The 21,235-nt window shown below is 45.8% G+C and overlaps 1 protein-coding gene across 3 annotated transcripts in view; it reads left to right on the top strand.

Moving 5' to 3' along the window:
• STAC3 (SH3 and cysteine rich domain 3) overlaps positions 1-20,910 on the top strand; it is a 38,714-nt gene extending 17,804 nt beyond the window's left edge. For all 3 annotated transcript variants that reach the window (XM_053300349.1, XM_053300347.1, XM_053300348.1), the window contains 8 exons: positions 5,170-5,230; positions 5,322-5,413; positions 6,802-6,868; positions 10,029-10,075; positions 10,779-10,870; positions 13,562-13,613; positions 16,206-16,355; positions 18,549-20,910. In XM_053300349.1, coding sequence (XP_053156324.1) covers positions 5,170-5,230; positions 5,322-5,413; positions 6,802-6,868; positions 10,029-10,075; positions 10,779-10,870; positions 13,562-13,613; positions 16,206-16,355; positions 18,549-18,647 — 660 coding nt within the window. In that variant the 3' untranslated portion in view covers positions 18,648-20,910. The remainder of the gene's footprint in view (positions 1-5,169; positions 5,231-5,321; positions 5,414-6,801; positions 6,869-10,028; positions 10,076-10,778; positions 10,871-13,561; positions 13,614-16,205; positions 16,356-18,548) is intronic.
• Positions 20,911-21,235: the final 325 nt, after the last annotated feature.

The raw sequence follows: 21,235 nt of genomic DNA, 5'->3' as shown, positions 1-21,235 counted from the left end.
CATTGTTCCCCAAGGTCAAAGAGTAGACAGGGCAGCTGGAAGGGGAGGCAGCTATTAAGTTTCTGTTTTGCCTTCCCCTGTAACGGCTTGCTGATATTTCAATGCTCTTTCTTCTTCTGTTCCCCACAACCACTGAAATAGTTGCCCCCTACTAAGGAACCCCCACCCCCAATAAGATAAGAAAATTGAAGTCTCAGGTCCTGCCCATTGCTATAAGCTGGATGACCCCTGTATGGGGGGGTATATCCCTTAGGTGATGTGCATCTAAAACTGATGTGCATTTAATCTGAGCCGTAGGTTCCTGAAGAATTAGTCTGGCTCAAGAACATAACATAGGAACAGCCCTGCTGGATCAAGCCTGAGGCCTATCTAATCCAACATCCTGTTTCCCACACTGGCCTACCAGATGCCTCTGGGGAGCCCACAGGCAAGAGAAACATAGGAAGCTGCCATATACTGAGTCAGACCATTGGTCTATCTAGCTCAGTATTGTCTTCACAGACTGGCAGCACTTTCACCAAGGTTACAGGCAGGAATCTCTCTCAGCCCTATCTTGAAGAAGCCAGGGAGGGAATTTGAAACCTTCTGCTCTTCTCAGAGCAGCTTCATCCCCTGAGGGGAATATCTTGCAGTGCTCACACATCAAGTCTCCCATTCAGATGCAACCAGGGCAGAACCTGCTTAGCTATGGGGACAAGTCATGCTTGCTACCACAAGACCAGCTCTCCTTAAGACCAGTTAAGAGGTATGTGCATGCCTTCTCTCTTGCTGTTGCTCTCCTGCAACTGGTATTGAGAGGCATCATGCTTCTGAGGCTGGAGATGGCTCACAGCCACCAGACTAGTAGCCATTGATAGACCTGTCCTCCGTGAATTTGTCTAAGCCCCCTTTAAAGGCATCCAAGCTGGTGGCCATCACCACGTCTCATGGCAAATAATTCCATAGATTAATTATTCGCTGTTTGAAAAAGTACTTCCTCTTGACGGTCCTATATTTCCCAACCTTCAGTTTCATGGGATGATCCCTGGTTCTAGACTTATGAGAGAGGGAGAAAGGTTTCTCTCTGTCCACCCTCTCTACTCCATGCATAATTACGTACACCTTGATCATGTCTCCACTTAGTTGCCTCTTTTCCAAGGTAAGGAGCCCCAGATGCTGTAGCCTAGCCTCACAAGGAAGGTGGTCCTGGCCCCTGATAATCTTGGCTGCACCTTTTCCAGTTCTACAATATCCTTCTTAAGATACGGTGACCAAAGCTGTATGCAGTACTCCAGATGTGGCCACACCATAGATTTGTTTTAGGGCATTATAATATTAGCATTTTTATTTTCAATCCCCTTCCTAATGATTCCTAGGATGGAATTCACCTTTTTCACAGCTGCCACACACTGAGTCGAAACTTTCAATGAGCTGTCCACTAAGACTCCAAGAACTCTCTCCTGGTCAGTCACCGACAGCTCAGATCCCATCAGTGTATATGTGAAGTTGGGCTTTACCCCACAATCTGCATTACTTTTCTCTTGCTTACATTGAACTACATTTGCCATTTTGTCTCCCACTCCCCCAGTTTGGAGAGATCTTTTTGCAGCTCCTCATAATCTGTTGTGGATTTTACTACCCTAAATAGTTTAGTGTCATCTGCAAATTTGTCCACTTCCCTGCTCACCCCAACTTTTAGATTGTTTATGAATAAGTTAAATATCCTAATACCGATCCCTAGGGGACCCAAGTTCTTACTTCCCTCCATTGTGAAAACCTACACTCTGTTCCCTGTCCTTCAACCAGTTACTGATCAACACATGAACCTGTCCCCTCATCCCATGACTGCTAAGTTTACTCAGGAGCTTTTGGTGGGGAACTGTGTCAAAAGCTTTTTGGTAGACCAAGTATACTATGTCAACTGGATCCCCTTTATGCTTGTTGACATTCTCAAAGAACTCCAAAAGGTGCCCTTGCAGAAGCCATGCTGGTTCTCCTTCAGCAAGGCCTATTCTTCTATATGTTTATCAATTTTGTCTTTAAGTATGTTTTTCATCAATTTACCCAGCACCGAAGTTAAGCTTACCAGCCTGTAATTTCCTGGATCCCCCTGGATCCTTTTTTGAAGGATCCAGGGGGATCCTTTGAGTTACATTAGCTACTTTCCAGTCCTCTGGTCTAGAGCCTGATTGTAGGGACAGGTGACATATTTTTGCTAGGAGACCAGCATTTTCACATTTGAGTTCCTGCAGGACTCTTGGGTGGATGCCATCTGGCCCTGGTGATTTATTTATTTATTTATTTATTTAGTTTTTCAAGACCATGTAGAACATCTTTCCTTGTCACCTTAAAATGGCCCTTAAAATTTTTAAACTTTATTATATGTTTAATAATTTTGTCCTTAAGTATGCTTTCCATCAATTTACCTGGCACCGAAGTTAAGCTAACTGGCCTGTAATTTCTCGGATCCCCCCTGGGCCTCTTTTTGAAAATCTGAGTTACGTTGGCTAATTACCAGTCCTCTTGTATAGAGCCTGATTGTAGGGACAGGTGACATATTTTGCTAGGAGAGATGTTCATGCAGGACTCTTGGGTGGATGTTCATGCAGGACTCTTTTGAGTTCATGCAGGACTCTTGGGTGGATGCCATCTGGCCCTGGTGATTTGTTATTTTTTTAGTTTTTCAAGACAGTTTAGAACATCTTCCCTTGTCACCTTAAAATGGCCCAGTTCTTCAGCCGCTAAACCTGAAAAGCTCAATTCCGGAGAGTGTACCTGTATATGGTCAGTATCCTCCACCAGACAGATGCAAAGAACTAATACAGCTTATCTGCAATTTCCTTATCCTCCTTAATAGTCCCTTTCATACCCTCATCATCTAAGGGGCCAACAGCCTCCGTGGCAGATTTTCTGCTTCTGATATATTTAAAGATGTCTTTGTTATTTCCCTTGATGCTCCTAGCTATATGCTCCTCAAACTCTCTTTTTGCATCCCTCATTGTCTCCTTGCATTTGTTTTGCAAGAGTTTATGACCCTTTCTGTTCTCTTCATTTGGGCATTTCTGAAGGAAGTCCTCTTCCCTTTTATAGCTTCCCTGACTCTACTTATGACTCTACTAACCATGCTGGGTTCCTCTTAAACTTGATGGTACTTTTCCTCATTCTTGGTATACATTTCAACTGTTCTAGTATTGTGGATTTAAATAAGTTCCATGCTTTCTGGAATGATTTGACCCTCCTGACTTTCCCTTTCAATTTCCTTTTTACCAGTCCCCTCATTTTTGAGAAGTTTCCTCTTCTGAAGCCCAACACATTTCTGTTGGTCTTCCTTGACAATTCTCCACTTGCATATATGCTGAATTGGATCATACAATCTTCACTGCTACCCAATGGTTCTGCAACTCTGACATCTCGCACCAGGTCCTGGGCACCACTCAGGATTAAGGCCAAGGTCACCAACTCTCTGGTTGGTTCTGCAAGTAACTGTTCTAAGGCACCATCATTTAGCATGTCTAGAAGTTTGGCCTCTCTTTCCTTATCTGAATGTGAATTTACCCAGACTGTGTGTGGGTAGTTGAAGTCACCCATTATTACTGCCCTTTCTCTCTTTGATGCCTCTCTTATTTGCTTCTCCAACTCCAGGTAACTCTCAGCGCTTTGATCTGGTGGGCAATGGCATGTCCCTAGTAACACATTTCCTTTCAGTCCTCATAATGTTACCCATAATGATTCTTTGGGGGACTCCGGTCCACTTAGGTTTTCTTCCTTGTTGGAAAGCCCCATTCATGGAATCCTAGGGCATAGTCTGAACACAAATGATGCAGCCACTTTGCTGAAGCTAAGCAGCTCTAGGTCTGGTCAGTGCCTGGATGGGTGACGACTGCCTGAGAGAACTCCATGAATTCCACCTTGAATTCTATTATAGAAGAAAGAGAGGATATAAGTGAAATGAATAAAATCCACTGTAGTGTAGGGAGTTGTACCCGGTTTTTCCAGATATAAGATCTGCTTTTGTTTGCTAGGCTTGCCCTACATGGGAAGTCTTTCCTCATGGGGGATAATGCAGACTCTGAACGTTGGTTGTGGTCTTGTGTAACTGCCACAGGTGCATTTCACTGCACCTATATATGATGGGAATCCAGTTTGCCACAGCTTTCCAGCAAGTAGGTACAACAAAAACCAGGCCAGTGCAATCCTCAAACTTTTCCAGTGAAAAGTCCGTGTGTTGTGGGGGAAAGAAATAAGATATAGTGGCTCTACACCAGGCCTTAGATCTTAAGACCTGAATTTAAATCCCTTCTTTGGCTTTGGATTCAGTGGATGGCCTTGAATGCCCTATCTGCAATTAGGAATAATAGCAACCCATCTCAGAGGACCACTGTAGGCGAATAGTCAAAAACATTTGTACGGATTATGATTTATTTTAAAATCATGCTAGGATTACTCACAAACATTTTTGTTTTAGGGGGCTAAAATTATTCTCCACAGACCCTCTTTTGTTTACATTTCTTCAATACTGTTTGCGCTTGTTTGCAGCCATTGTTTTCATAGGTGAGGGCTGCTCTGGCACAATTCCCCCCTGTGGTCTCTCCTTCCTTGAGTGGCCTTAGCCCATCAGGGATCACATAGTGAGTGTGGTAATGTGAGTGAGGGCTGTGCTTCCTCCTCTGGTCACATGGATGAGCCCAACCAGTCAGGTTGTCCTCTAAGCAGGCAAACAAAGATGCACTTGCAACTGGCAAGAGGGAGGAAGGTACTGCTGGGCATGCTATGGGAGCAACTCTCTTCTTGCTCATTGCCACTCCTTACAAATCATACTGAAGAACTGGCCCCTTCCTCACTACTAGGTCCTCTTGGCACCCTTCTCAATGGAGCCGTCATAAATAGTCGTATTCAAGAAGAGTAGGGATGGGGACTGTGCTTTGGTCTCGGCCCCTCAGAGTAAAAAGGCAAGCGATTTTGAGCCATGAAAAATTGCCCCAAGGAGCTGTGCTTTCTGCATCTGATGGAAATATTTGCAAAAAAGCAACCCCACTCCACTCTCTACTCAGCCCTATAGGTGCTCTTCTGAACCAGGGTTGACATGCTTTTCAATGATAAAAGCTGAGTCCACAGTCTGCTCAGGAGGGAGCAGCCACCACCCTTTTGTTATGCTCTTACCTGTGTGTAACACTCCTCTTTGCCCCGCAGCCCCCTGGTTTCCGTCGTGCTTACAGCTCTCCATTGTACAGCGCCCAGCAGCTTGCTGGTGGTAAGTAAGCAACTGCAGGCCTCTATCCTTCCTATGATGGTCCCTCCTTCAACACAAACAGCATCCTAATCTTGCAGTTTTACTCCTGCAGCAAACCGAAGCGACCCCGTGTTTGAGACGCTGCGGACGGGTGTTGTCATGGCAAACAAAGAGCGCAAGAAAGGGCAGGACGACAAAAAGAATGTAAGGGAGCTGGTGTGGGGAAACGTGGCATGGAATGGTGGTATATCTGTCTTCCCGTAACCATAGCAAACTCCCCCATTGACAGCCAGGGCAGGACCCTCCAGCAAAGGGGACAGGAGCAAACAAGTTCTAAAGCGGGGGTTCCCAGATATTGTTGGACTACAATTTTCTATCATGGGCACTGTAGTACAACCAAATCTGAGGAACCAGGCTTGCGAGCCCCAGGTCCAAAGTATGGATGTAATGCATCTATTTTATTTTTCAGTTTCTATGCCACTTTCAACAGCCAAATCCCTGAAGTGGATCACAATATATATAAAAAGAGAATACAGTAAATATAAGTTAAGAAAAATGAAAACACAAAATAATTGAAACCACAGCACAAGAGCCCCTCCTGGCATCTTAAAAGGCTTCTTTTGTTTAAAGAAGCCTCATTCAATCTCTCCCCTATACTCCAGAACAAACAACAGAAGCCAGTATAGCCAAGTCAGTAGGAAACTCCTCCAAGCTCCCAGGAGCCAGCCAGGTCAACCCCTTAGCTTTTTTCTGGGTTTGGTGAGACCAAGTGTGTAGGTGGGGGCAGGGGAGCATCCCCTGCTCAGATCTCCCCTGCAGATTTCAGCTGGCCTAGGACTGACCTCTCTCCCAACCCCAGTCTTTCTTGCCACATGGTATTGGACAGGAAGAGAAAACTAGCTGGCAAAGCACACTAGGAGGTTTGGCCTAATCCAAAAAGAGAGTGTTTTCTAAGAGAAATCTGGCCAACTTTCTAAATAAGTATTAATTATCTTACCTCTGTAAGTACTGAATGTATAGCAAAACCTCCACTCCCCTAATAACATTGTTTGCCACCCCTTTGCTCCCTGCAAACTAGTTCTAGAGTTGCCCATGCAGTCGGTGGGCAGGCAGGCAAATGTGTGACCACTGCGGCCTTCCAACTGCAGGAAATTATACTTAATTAAGCACTTCTTCCAAACCTTGGGAGATGTAAAGATTCTAGCAATGAGGTTGGCTGGGAACCAGCAACTCTAATACTCCTTTCTCAGATTCCTCTCTTGGAGACACAAAGAAAGCACCCACAAATTGGAAGTCTCCCCTTTCCCTCTTTGCAGGAAGGAAGGTGTGTATGTCGCTCTCCATATATACCCTTGTGCTAAACCATTTTCATACTCCCATGAAATATGCTTCTAAACATTTTCTCTTATCCCCCTGAGGCCCTGCCTAGCAACACATCACCCCAAATGCCCTGTTGTGCTTGCCCCTTTGCTCTACTCTATTTCCTGAAGTCCTTCAGTGCTAGGAATCTGTTTATATCCCTAGTCACATGTCTGATTGTGCACCAAATCGTGTGCTGTTCCCTCTGAAACATCTCTGTTTCTGCTTTCTAGCCATTGGCTGCTATGATGGAAGAGGAAACGGAGCCTCCTAAGCAAGAGGGTGGCAAACCTGAGGAAGGTAAGTGTCAGGTCTTGGAGAATCTGCTCCCTGAGGCTCTGCATCTGATTAGCAGCCTATGTTGCCAATCAGATGTAGTTACAGAAGAAGCAGATGAACAGTAGTAAGAAAAGTATGGTCTGGTTTCCCCAAAAACCAAACCTCTCCGCCAAACGTACTCTGTCAAATGAGTAATGTTAATGGGTGTTATATACAATAGTTGGACACAAGACAACCATTTGTTCAAATCTGAGGTAGTTCTCATGTCATCTGGTTTGAAGCTGTCGTATGTGTGCATATGTGCTGCCACCTCTGGGTATTGCTGGAGCTGTGTGTGTTCAACAATTCAGTGCAAATATGCAGAGGAAAGCAGAATGTGGTGCTGGTGCATAATTTAGCATCCTGAACATCTTTAAACAAGTTTCTACTTTCCAGCCCTTGAAGCTATCAAGGTAGACTTGAAAGAGTACGGACAACATTTTAAAGCTAGAAGGGGGTTCAGTATGTTTTTTGGAAGTCAAGAGGTCAGATTTTTCAGTACCCTTATCAGTGCCCCTGCCCATTAGGAGTATAATACATTATGCAATGTTGCTTGGCAGTGGCACAAGCCTTTTTGTGCTACAAAATTTCAGTTGTTAAGGCCCAGAAGACACATGGGTGTTGATCATGCTTAGATGATACGATGTGACTGTGCATGGGGGTGAACTATTGGTGAACGCGTAGAAAACAGTGGCTTACTGAAAGTGCATAAAGCTGCCTAGCTAAGCGACAACTGAGATTGCTGCTTCCATGCCCATTTAAAGCCCACTGGCATGGCTTGTGAAGGCAAGGAGGCTCTGTTGCTACGTACTAAGGCGTGGATCCTTGTGCTTCTGCTGTGTCTTCCACACTCCTTAGTAGCAACGGAGCTTCCCCGCCTTCACAAGCCGTGCTGGCCGGGTTTAAAGGGGCACGGAAGCAGAGACCTCACTTTAGACAGGCGGTTTACTGTGCAGTATGTAAGCCAGTATGTATAGCAGGTGTGTTTACTTCACAGGGCGACTCATAAAATCTCTCCTGGAAAATGTACTGTGAAAAAGCCCTAATCTGAGTGCTGAGAACACAATTACGGAATGATACTGTTTAATGATTTGAGGGGGTAGCATTCTGCCAAAAGTGTCAGAACTTGTGCTAGATGTATTGTTTCCTTTAACTTTCTGGCATAGCCTGAACTGCTGGGATGACCTCCTGAATCCTCTTAGAAGGCCTGCCAAGGGGGTGCTATTGCACAAATGTTCATATCATGTTATGACATAAATTGCAGCTCGCTCCTAGAATGCGTTTTTGCCACTTTCAAGAGTTGGCGACGGAGAGTTGGCTCTTCAGGGAGGGAGCTGGGGAGTTACTGCTGTCAGTGTATCTTCCCTGGGGCAATGTTAACAGGAATCCATATGCTGCGGGAATAGCTTTCTCTGCTAGCCCAGCAATGTCTATGCTGCTAAAATGATACCTCCTAGAAATGCTGGACTAAAGGCCTGTGCCTGGAACTAGGGATATTCTGTGAGCAGAAATGGAATTTAGGAGTGGGCAGAGTAGAATTGAAAGTCTACAGACAATGCAGGGTCCAATCTCAGAAATTGAACTGGTGAGAGGTGAAACAGAGGAGGGTTTCTAGCAGCCCGGCCTGTAGTGCATCAGTGACCTATGTACATAGCTCTTTGTCTGTTTCCATGGCAGGCAAGATTAACTATGTGTGAAGTAAAGAATTATATGGAAACTAGCCGACCCCACACAGAGCATCTGTGCGCTCTTTGGGGTCGGCGGTTACCTCTCCCTCCCTCCCTTCTGCCCTAGTCTCCACTTCCAGGCCCAGTCGCCTCTCCTCCCCACCGCCACTTCTGCCCCCCTTTCTCCCCCCACCCTCCTAGGCCTTGCCTCCTCGGCTAGGCTGGGCCCACCACTGCCTCTGGCCTCTGTGGCCAGGCTTGCCGCTGCCACAGCGACCAATCCTCCTGGGGGCACCTCAGCCAATCAGGCCCTTCGGCCACCCAGCCAATCAGCTGGTGCTGGGACACACATTCCAAGGCACACCCAGGATAATTATATATATAGATTTGCATGCTTTAGGCAACATGACATAATCCTGTTTTGCTTGTGCAGAATTCTACTGTGGTGCGATTTTTAACTCTGCAGAGTTAACCTCTGTCAGACTTTACGTGTGGGGTCACACACAGGTTTCGAGAGGCTCTCCTGGCCTGAAACAGTAGAACAGTTTGTATTGTATTAATGTCCTGCAACACTCTCCTCACATATCTGTTAGAAGCAGCTTGTCAGAAACTACTGATAAGCCTAACACTGAGCAAAATCACATTAAACAATCAAAGCTCAAAGTTCTCACAGAATTCTAGAGCTGAAACTCCCCTTTTGCTTATGTGAGCAAGCAATCTCAAAAAACATAACTTTTGAGCATGGTTCACATTAATTCAAAAGGGCTCACAATTACAACAAAGCAACTCTATCTTGGTTTTACTTCCTGTGGTGTAAAACCTCATGACTTAAAATTAACGTGATTCTATTTTTAATATAAAAATGATGTGTGGGCTCTTTAAACCTTATATTTTAATTAATTAATTAATTAATTAATTAATTAATATGTGTGTGTATCTAAAAAAACCAGGGTGGCTTACGACGTGTTAAAATTAATAATAGCACAATTAGAAAAACAAACAAGAAAATGCAAAAGCAGCAGTTAAAGAGGCAACATAAAAACAGACATCTTGGGATTAAAATCTATTATATTAATTATCCTGGGTGTGCCTTGGAATGTGCGTCCCAGAGCCCAGCTGATTGGCTGAGGTGCAACCAGGAGGATTGGTTGCCGCAGCAGCAGCAGGCCTGGCCGCAAAGGCCAGAGGCAGTGGCGGCGGGCCCAGCCCAGCCGCAGAGGCAAGGCCTGGGGGTGGGGGAGAAAGGGGGGGCGCAGAAGTGGCAGTGGGGAGGAGAGGTGGCTGGGCCCGGAAGTGGAGACTGGGGCAGAAGGTGGTGGTGGGGGGAGGAGGTAACCACCGGCCTCAAAGAGCGCACCGATGCTCTGTGCAGGGTCGGCTAGTATACAGTTAAAAGGCCTGGGAGAGACGCATCTGAGCTGCAGCCCCTTCTCTTCCCCTAACCTGGATAGCTCTTTCTTTCTTTCTGCTTCCAGGGAATCCAGAAGGACAGAAGGCCGAGAAGAATGCCCCTGATGACAAGGTGCCTGCCTGCTCCTTTCCTCCTTGTGGGAGTGGGAATAGGAAGAGAAGAGTGTTGTGTGCCATTCCTGAAAAGAAGTGCCAGCACCCAAGCCTGCTGGGGAGCTGCCCCCTCCCCCCCCGACACGCCACCAATCCCAGTTGTGTGTGGAGTTGCTCAAGGGTGCCTTTCACCAGCTACTCTGAAGTGGCTGCAGGCTGTCCCTAATGGTGTCCGGCCAGGTTCCTGTAGAGGGTTTTCCACACAATTCAACTTTCTGGAAGGCATTATGTGGAGGAAGTGGAAGCCAGGTGGCACATGCTCTCCCATCCTTGGTGTTAAGGTGCTCAGTGGGTCCCAGAGCTCTTAAACTGCAGCGGCTCAGGCTCTCCTTGGCTCTCTCAGGCTCTCCTATTTTCTTTCAAAAGTGGCTGAGGTGGAGAATATGCCCCCCCTAATCCTCATGGCAAGGCCCTGGGTGGGAGCAGCCTACTGGCATGGAAATGGCCACCGGAGGGAGCGATTTAAAATGGCCTCTCTGTGGCAATTGATTTGTACGCACGCGGTCCCCAAATTGTACAAGGTCAAAGACAGGGAGGGATCTCAGTGTTTGCTGGGAACTCTTGAATGGGCTTTTTCTGTTTTGAACTTCGGATAGACTTGGGGCTTTCTGTCAGGAACTACACTGCCCAGTCTTGATGGATTCCTTTCTTCTTTTGGACAGAATAAGAAGCAGCAGGCTGGGTTCCCACAGTCTCACTACTTCATTGCACTTTATCGCTTCAAAGCCTTGGAGAAGGATGACCTGGATTTCCAGTGAGTGTGGAGGAGCAGGGCTGTTTGTCAGAATGTACCATGCTCAAATGGTCTTGAACTTGCTGCCTAGCAGGGGCAAGTCCCAGTGTGAAAGCATTTCTGTTATACTTTGCCAACCGCATGGTAACAGAATTGAATCTAGTTCCTGTTGTCATCTGAGGGCCATTTCATGTGCTTCTGTTGTTGAGATTAACATCCATGTCAGAAACAGCAACATGTGAAGGCGGTATGCATGCTAAGTTTATGGTTCCTATTTGGCTGAGGAATAGTTTGTAGCTAGAGGCTGAGTGATAGAAAGGAAGCAATGTGTAAACTAGGGGTGTGCACAAAACTGGGCCAGTTTGGTCCGGCACTCCCTTGAACCCCTCACTGGTTTGGTTCGGGTTTGGGGGGGGTTTGCGAACCGCAAGTAGTTTTTTTTAAAAAAAATTACTTTCTACTGCCCATGGGGGAGTTCCTGGAGGTGGGGGGGGTCCCACAGACGTTCCCCCTCCTCCCCGCTGGCCTTATAAATCACCTCACCCCATTTCGGGCGCTCTTCAGCTGGTTTTTGGCCTTCATCCAGTGGCTCGGCAACCACGTTGGGAGCTGGGCACCTGCACACATGGTCTCTGCAGGCACCCAGCCCCAACATGGCCACTGGGCCGCCAGGTGAAGGCCGAAAACCGGCCGAAGAGTGCCTGAAACGGGCTGAGGGAGTGATTTAGAAGGCTGGCGGGGGGAGGGGGAATCTCCGTGGACATCAGCCCTGCCACCTCCAGGAACTCCCCCGAGGGGAGTAGAAGGTAATTAAAACAACAACAACAACATTTGTGGACCGCGAACTTTGGGGGAGGTTTGGTCTGGGTCCGGACTGAACGGGGGGGGGAGGGGTTATTCAAGGGTCAAACCATTGAACCCCCAAACCAAAACCTTGAATCTCAAACCCTCGGACCTGTTTGCAGATCCCTAGTGTAAACTCAAAGGGCTGATACAGATTAGAGGTTTGAGGAGCCAGTACTATCCACCCTAGTCAGTCACCTCTCCCTCCCCTTCTGGTGCAATGTTCTTCTTCTCAGAATCCCAGGGGTATGTGTATTCAGACGCAATTTAAATACTATGTTATGTATTGTCCAAATCAGCCCACTTTTATTTTCTTAGTAAAAAATTTAACTATTGCTGGTCTGGTAAACTTCTAAAAGATCCCAGGGAAAAGAGTAAACTGCTCAGTGCTCACATTGCTGCAATAATCACTTTGGAGAAAGCGCAGGGTAAACATTTGATGCACAAAGCTTAAAAATGAGTTAAGAAGTGTTGCTGGTTTTGAAGGATTGCCCTTTATTCAAGGATATCCAAATTCTGTGGAATACAATGGCTACCTACCTTAGTTAGAGCCCCTTTTAAAATTAATTAGTATGAATGTATTAAGCTTGCCTGGATGAGTGCCCTGTCCTTACGTCCATAATTTTAGTCAAGCAACTCCATAAGGGAATGAGTCCGGAGTGGTTGTATTCCATTCAGTAATCTTGTGCAGTTTGTTTGTTTGGACATTGATCCTAAAGGGGAGCCAGTAGAGGGGTGGGGGAGTCAAGAGGGACAGGGAGAGAAAGGAGAAAATGGTGTTGTTGTTAGATAAATTTCCTTGTGGGAAGTAGCTATAGAACAGCAGTCAATATGAGGGAAGTACGGTAGCTATAGAACAGCAGCCCACACAGGAAGGCGTTAAGTGATGCTAGAACTTCACTCCCCATTCTGCTAGTCTCAGGGCAGTTCCCAAGGCTTCCTGTGACTAGGAAAAGATTAGGTGAGAAAGGAGAATAGTGCACTGTGAATGTAAAACTAGGCTGCAGAAGCAATGAGACCACCTAAACATTTCCACCTGCTTTGTCCACCAGCAAGACCTTCTATTTATTTTATTTTATTTTATTTTATTTTATTTTATTTTATTTTATTTTATTTATACCCTCTAGTACACTACTGCTCGGGGTGGCTTTCATTAATAAAATAGATACAGTGTAAAATAAGACTAATAAAGTTAACCAAATTAAGTTAAACAAGTTAAAAGACCAGGCTAAAACTACAATTAAAATTACATTTTTAAAAGAATTCCAAATTAAAAGTTATTTTAAAAGCTAAAAACTGGGAGCTATAAAAACTAAAGAACCTACCAGACAAATGCAGCAGATGAAATGTTAATAAGCTTCTTTTAAACGATGTGTATTTTAATTGGTTTTTTAAAATAGTGAGGGAGGAAGCATGGTGAAGCTCTTTGGGGAGGGTGTTCCAAAGCTGAGGGGCCACAACCAAAAAGGCCCTGTCTCTAGTCCCTGCCAACCAGATCTCTGTTATTGGCAGGACCAGCTGAAGTTGCTGAACCATCTTCAAGGGCAGCCCCAAGGGTAGAGTGTATAGCAGTAGTCCAATCTGGATGTTACGAAAGCAGGAGTGACTGAGGTCAGGTCCGACTTTTCCAAGTAGGAGGTGGCATACCTGAGTTTGTTGTGATGTGCAACCTCCAATGCTCCTCAAATATATCCTTGTCTTGGTGACTGGTGGCTGAGGAAAGTTTTGTTTCTGGTATTCTTGGTGAAGTACTTAAGATGCACAGAGATTTAACAGCTGTCCAAGGCTTCAAAGTTTTGTTGGCATCTTTGAATGTACACACACCATGGTTTTCAGTAATATTTTCAACTTCAGCCCATTCTCTTTCAGCCCTGGAGACAAAGTTGCCATTGTTGATGACTCTAATGAAGAATGGTGGCGGGTAAGGAGTGGGGCACACTGAGCTGGGGAGTTGTTGGGGGGGGGGGTACAGCAAGGATAACAAAACAGAGTTACTACATCAGGCCCAAGCCTTATCATTGTGGGGTGCAGGGTATGTTTTTGGCCTCAGTGAATTTGCTTGTGGTGAAGAGAAGCGTTCATTCATTTTTCCATCAATGTGTAGAATGGGTTTTTTTCCCCCTGGGCAGCAGTATCGAGGCAGTCTGTCCACACCTGCATTCAGAGTAGGGCCTTCCTGATTCAGCCTGAGCGGAATCAAAAATTAACTGAGCAGACATCAAAAAATTTGTCTGTGTGCACAGACGTGCATGCCTTAGGGGGAACACTGCCCCGCAGTTATGGTGGTGGATGGGAGGGGGCTTTACAGCCTCCTGTCAGGATGGGGTGGATGTCATGATTCGGGGCCTCTGTCATGGGGGCCACTCATGACTAGGGGCCCCATCAAGCTATGGGGAAAGTTGGAAGCCTCCTTGATCAACCAACATCTTCTCTATCTGATCCACATTCTTCATGCAGACACGACCCTCAAGGTAAGGTGCAACACACAAGGGCACTTCATGAACCCTGTCCTAACACAGAAGGGAGTCAAACAAGGATGCATCCTGGTCCTGCTCCTTTTCGACTTTTACACCAATGACATGATGAGACATCTTAGTAGCCCAGACTTTCACCCTCCCAAGTTGGCAGATAGAAGCATTCCCTCTCTGCTTTATGCTGCTGCTGCTGCGATCCTCTCTAGGACTGCTATAGATCTCAGAAGAGCGCTGACGGCTCTAGCTCAGTACTGCAAGAATGATCAACTAGAAATCAACTATCAAAAATCTAAAGTTATGGCTTTCACCAGAAGACCCAAAGCCCGTCCCTGGAGTATAAATGGCCACAAGGTCGAACAGATCACTTGTTTCAAATATCTGCATACATGCCTCTGGCTCAAGAAAGGCCCACTGTGACCATGTCGCCCTCACTGCTCAGAGGCGCTCTGCCACCATTCTAAAATTCTTACGGACTAGAGGGGGCCATTATGTACCTGCAGCGCTCAAATTATTTGAGGCCAAGATGTTGGCGCAACTCCTCTATGGTGCCCAATTGGGACCCCCTTCAATCTTGCCCCCTTGGAGCTGGTGCAGTCCAAATTTCTAAGAGTGGCCCTCCAAGTGCCTTGCTGTATCTCAAATGCCACACTATGCCTGGAATTGGGCATGATAAAGGTTGAGGCCAGAGTGTGGCTGTCCATTCTTAATCTCTAGCTTAAATTATCCCTCAACTCTTGGGGCTCGGCCCCTCTGACCCTACATGACCATTTTCAATCTTCCTGGAAAATGGTTGTGTGGACTAAATTGTTGCTCCTGGGGACTCTCCTACTCGCTTTGGACCGTGACCCGGCAAAAACAGTCATCAAACAGAGGATAAGGGACAGAGCGCCAAGCTGACCAGGGTTCCATCCTTCCTCTCCTCGGAAAGGCTCAGATACGCTGCCTCCCCCGCTGCGTACCTGTCCCAGCTAGAAATCCCAAACCACAGAAGGGCTTATACCCTTGCCCGTTGTCTTGCCCCTCCCTCTATGTGCAGAATGAGTTTTGTTCTGGGTGGCAGTATCAAGGCAGTGCACATTCACAGAACCTTCTTGATTCAGCCTGAGTGTGATCTAGAATTAACTGAGCAGACATCAAAAAACATGTGTGCACACACACAAACACACACCTTGTCGAGAACATTGGTGGAGAGGTTCTGCATGCTGTTTGAGACCTATGGATTGCTTATTGAGAAATAAGGCCTTTGAGTTCGTCATTCTGTGAAAAAGTTTTGAATCTAGTGCTGGATTCTGTTAGAGTTCCCATGGTTCATTGAGAGCTAGGGGTAAACATATTTTACTCAAATGTCTGTCACTGACACCAACACATCAGCTGTGAGGGGGAGGGTTAAGCACTCCTTCCTGCTTGATTATTCTCCCCTAAAAATGCCCCTCACTACCTCAAGATCCTTAAGAGGCAATCACAGGGCTGCAGATTCCATGTTTGGGGTGGAAAGTAGTTCCACCTTCAACCAATAACCCATTATGAACCCCATCCTATTAGGTATGGCATTAAACTGAATATTTTTGGGGGGAGGGGTTAAAAAGAAATTTATTATACTTAATTTCAACTTTTTCTCCTCTGGAAGACAATGCGTTTGTAAGGGTTTAATAACCTATCTTTTACCATTCTTTTTAAATGTTCCCCAATTAGAACATAAAAAGTAATCCTGCAAATTGCTTAATGATCCATCTGAATTTAAGGGATGGTTGTCAGTGTATGTTTTAGGAGAGGAGGAAGTAGAAATCAGTTTGTGTTCATAAGATATTCCAGCATCTCACCTACTTGTCTGAAGGTGAGAAAAGTGTGTGTGTATGTGGTTAAACTGAACATAGTCAAGATTTTTCCCCCACCCTTACTGTTTTGCCAGTGTGCTACTTGGGATTGCAGGTTTGTAATCCCAAGTGTGCTAGCCTAGTTTTGCTTGGTGTTGATGATGGGAAGGTTTTTTTTGTGGGGTTGACTTCCTTGTGACTTATCCCCTTGTGTGGATCTCTTAGGGCAAGAAGGTTGGAGAAGTTGGGGAGAAGATTGGATACTTCCCACCAAACTTCATTATCCGAGTGCGAGCAGGAGAACGAGTGCACAAGGTGATGCGGTCCTTCGTAGGCAACAAAGAGATTGGGCAGATTACATTAAAAAAGGATCAGGTATGTCACCTGGAAACCCTGAAGTCCAGCTGCAACTAGCTCTCCCCCTGCCACACCACCCCAACTCATCCACAGCATTCTCTGAACAGAGGTGTGGTTATATAAGGGAGGGAACAGGGAACGTTGGTTCAGCTCCTTTTCTGACTGGTAGAAGAAAGCCTTTCTCCTTGAGCAGAAATGTTGCTCCACCAGAGGCGCTCTTTCCCCTGGACTTCTGGGAGGATGTCCAGGGCCCCCACACCCCCCTTGGCCTCCCCAAGTCATCTTTCTCTTTAGTCTGTCCTGGGGGTATGGTCACCATGCCAGAAGGCTGTGCTGTGCCAGGCAGTCACGCATGCCTTCAGAGATGGGTGGCAGTGGGGGGGGGGGGGAGTGAAGAAATAAATATGCGGGATGGGAATATGTTAAGTAGCATGTTGAAATGTTTCTGCTAATGCATATTTGCATAACTATGCCTGTTTTATATACTTACATTCTTGTGAGTTCATTTGCTGTTTGTGCCCTCAAGAACCCATGTGTTAAAAATAGTGTGTGTGTGTGAGAGAGAGAGAGAGATGGAGAGAGAGAGAGAGAGAGAGAGAGAGAGAGAGAGAGTGTGTGTGTGTGTGTGTGTGTGTGTGTGTGTGTGTGTGTGTGTGTAGGGGGAAGATGCTTAACTTGCAGCAGGAGGGATGGGATAGCGGGGCTCCAGAGGCCTTTAGGTGCAGGCGTCAAAATTACCTAGGTGCACCTCTGCACCCCACTTCCACCCAACACACCCACACACCGGATATTTACTTCACACGCAATATTTATTTTTTTAAATTTACATCCCATTTTTCTCAGATCTGATTCAAAGCAGCTAACAAACATTTCAAGACAACAGAAATTTTAAAAAATGGTTTATCTTCCTACCATAATGGAAAAACAAGTGCACAGAATAATCTCGAAATGAATCTCAAGTCAGTTTAAAAAAACAACACCCACAAAAAACAACAAATAAAATGTTAAATACAACCCCCCCAATAATCTGGAAAAAGCAGAGCCTTTGCTTAGTGTCTAAAGGAATTATATATAGGAGCCTCTCTAACTTCCATAAGGATTGTTTTCCATAAGGCTATGAAGACTAAGATATATTAAAGCCCTGGAGCTTTCCCAGACAGCAAGTTTTACCGTGGGTTTTCTGCAAGCCTTTACTGAGAGTGCGAAGTTTCCCCCCCCAAATGAGGGCAAATGTGGATTTTTTAACCCCAGATATAAATTGGGCTGTGCTCTAACACACAATGAAATAACACTTGTGTGTGAAGTGCTTCCTGAGAGCTTGCAGGGACTTCTTGATAAATTTGCGATATGTGAACGCACACCCTCCATTCTGGAGGAGATGCAAACTAAAAGCCGGGTGTGAAAAACTCCCTGGAGTGCTAAAGGAATAGCTTTTATTTTTTAAATTGTTTGCAGCAGATGTGAACAGCCACTTTTGCAATCCCATCATCCTGGCAGCCAATGGGGGGGATGGGGCAGGGAGGCGGGGGAATGCCAATGATATTTTTTTGTTGCTTATCTCTCCTTCGCCTCCATTCCATCCATCCCACACCTATCATGAGCCCATGGGAGGGATGCTGTGCTGGGCTTGAACTGGGCCAGTTACTCTCTCCCTGCTTAATATAAAAAGAATCACCATTTTGAAAGGTGCCTCTTTGTCCAGTTAGCAGGGACTGTACATTTCACTTACCTGTGATGGGATGTTGCCATGTTATGTGTTTCCATCCCCCTGATGATGCCATTATCATCAGCTGGTGATAGTGTGGTGAGGATATGCATGATACAGCAATGTCACAGCTATGTGAAAGTACACACTGCAGAAAAGTGGGGAGACAACATGTGGGCGAGGCGACATTCAGCAGCAGCCCCATATATGCTGTGGTGTGTAGCTGATGCTGTGTCTCTGGCATGCTGCCTCTCATAGTACTTTAAGCTCTTGTTCTTGAGGGTTTAAGTCCTGCAGCAGCCTTTATGTCTTGTACTTGTTTAAAGCTCACCTTGATGATGTGCTGCTCTGCAGTCACTTTTACACATGTAATGTATTTAAGCTGCTTACATAAACAAAGGCAGTTTCCCTTCTCTTTAAGAGAGGTGGTAAGCGGAACACCATGTAACATTGCCATCTGGCTTCAAACCTCACCAGCTTTCGTTTTCTTTTTCACTCTGTTATAGATCGTGGTGCAGAAAGGCGAGGAGCTGAATGGGTACGTGAAAGTCTACACTGGCCGCAAAGTGGGGCTCTTTCCCGTTGACTTCCTGCAAGAGATCTGAAGTCCGGCCCTGGCGTTTACAATGGTTTCATAGCCAAGGCCAGAAAGAGCCAGGTTGTTTCCTTGGAGAGAGATTCCGAGCTGCCAAGGACTCTCTGCAGTGGAGTGGAGTTCTGCGAAGTACCTGTGGCCCAGAGTGAAGAAATCCCACCAAGGCCTGTGTCACTGAGCTAGGATTCAAGGCAAGGAGTGCATAATTCTGTCACGTCAGGGGTCTCCATGCTCCTCTGTGCTCTTGAACTCTATGGTTTGGAGGGCAGCAGATCCAAAAATGGGTTTAGCCATTATCCCTTGATGATGTAGCCATGGAGATGCTGGGATGTAGCCAAAGATGTTCTGCTTCCTGTCTGCACAGGAAATGGATAGACAATTCTTCACATTGACTGCCAGACTTGACAAATGACATTTTGCTTCTGCCTCCTGCAGATAGCACCAAGCTTGTGTGCGTGTGCTTACACAGTGACCTACAACTGTCTTTTTGCTGGCTCCCAGGAAGGGAGTCAGGGCTCCCAGTGTCCCTTGGGTGGATTAGATGTTATGTTTTGCCAATATATGTTATCTCTCTACCCTCGACAACCTACCTACCTTCACATAAAGCTGCAGGATTTTGGATTGGTATCTCAGTGACGTAGCCTGATTGCTTGGGAGGGTGAGGGGCAATTCAGCTCCTGTTACTTTGAAGGAATATATACCTCGTTTATTATCCTCTTCCTCTTGCCATTGGATTCTTTTTAGCTCTTCCCCTTGAGGTGATCTTCTGGCCTCTGCTATGAAGGAGACCTGATGTAAGAGATGACTGCATTCTTGGCCATTCTTTGTTCACATGAGCAAGCAGAAGATCATGTCATGTCACTAACAGCTTGAACACAGAAAAGAGTGAGCGGTGGGGGAGGGATTACTTACCATGGAAAAAAAGCATTGTCTGCTCCCATAATTCTTGTGTACTTTTGAGTAGAAAGGCTTAGAGTCCATGTTGAGTCAAGTCCTTTGGCTGTTACAATGATATGCCCGTGGCTTGTGCATCCTCCTTCCATGCTCCTGGTGTAACAGCTGAATTAGTTACTTGTGCTTCTTCTCCATGGAAAGATGTATGAGCCATGATGTGTGAGTTCCATCTGGAACTCATGAATTTCTCGGTGGGAGAGAGATTCCGAAAGAAAGTCCATGGGTCTGATGGTTCTTATTTGTAACGTCTGGAGCTGCCTGATTTTGACTTGGAAAACCCAATCCCATAAGTGAATCCCATATGGAGGTGAGGAAAGGTATAGAAGCTGAACTGTGTTCTGCACTATTGACAGATTTTAGACATGTTGCTGAGAAAGTTTACAAATGGTATTGGTGAGTAGGCTTGCCGTACGAGGTTGGGGGTTGCCACATTTGGAGCATGTGATCGGAGGCTGCTCTTAGCTCCATCATTTCACACACGTCCTTTGCCCACTCAGCACCTTGAATACTTGCAAAGCTATTGACATGCAATGTTGTGTACAGTTGTTGAGCTGGGGTTTGTGTCCACACTTGGATGCACTCACATTCATTTCAAGGAAGGCCAGGCCAAGCACGTTTGCAGACCTACTCACTCAGGCTCATTGGCTCATAGTCACTTGCTGGAGCATGCAAAACGTACTCGGACTATCAGCCATTTCCCGTGTGCATGCATGCTCACACCTTGTTGTCCCCTTCTCAGTGTGTGTTGCCTGTTCAACCCTCAGAGATAAACAAGAACACATGTGAAATCCTCTGTCTCCCTCTTTTAGTGCACTGATGTCATCCCATTATCATGGTTTGTCATGTTCCTGGTGCCTTGACCCATATAGATTTCCCAGTTCCCAGATGATCCCCAAGCTGTGGATAAGCCACTTCAGTCCGTGTTGGGTCCCTTGTCCATTTGTATTTCAATTTTCACTCAGCTGATGCTTTTGAGACACACACCTCCACTATAATTTGTTTTTGTTAATCCCAGAGACATATCAGTGGTGCTTGGCCCATGTTGCCATGGGTTTATAGAAGATGCTGACATAACTAAAACATTTTCTACAGATTTGGTCATATGGCTGTCTGAAACATTGCTAGGGTTGTCTCCTTGAGAAAAACGTGTACAGTGGGCTTTGAATATACATCTATAGCTCACTGTCTAGAACCTTTCAGTGCACCTGTGAGTTGGTGAGGCAGAAATTGACAGCTGAAATGGAGTTAGGTTGACTAAGACGATGTAAATCGAGCATATTTTGTCTGTAATACAAGCAGAATTTAATGTCTACACCACACTCCTGCCTCTTGTTTCATTGGATCTGAATGATTGCAATATGATTGTAGGAAGCCATGTGACTAGAAATTTCGGCTTTCATTTTTTGTTCTCCTAACCTTGAACCTCTGGAGAAAAACTTTCAAATGTCTGGTCATTGACTGGTAGAATCTTAAACTGCCATGGGGCTGAGCAGGAATCCCACTTGTCATGGCATAAGGCTAATTCCTAAAAGCAGAATAAACTATGTAAAAGCAGAAAACAGAAGTAGATTTCTATGATTGATTCAAGTCACAAAGTTTGCACTACCTTGGCATGGAAATATGCATAGCCCCTGGGCCGAAACC

Source organism: Hemicordylus capensis, chromosome 2 (assembly GCF_027244095.1).
Source record: "Hemicordylus capensis ecotype Gifberg chromosome 2, rHemCap1.1.pri, whole genome shotgun sequence".
Lineage (NCBI taxonomy): Eukaryota > Metazoa > Chordata > Lepidosauria > Squamata > Cordylidae > Hemicordylus > Hemicordylus capensis.
Note: the sequence above shows the minus strand (reverse complement) of the source record. Positions and strands in the feature narration are given on the sequence as shown.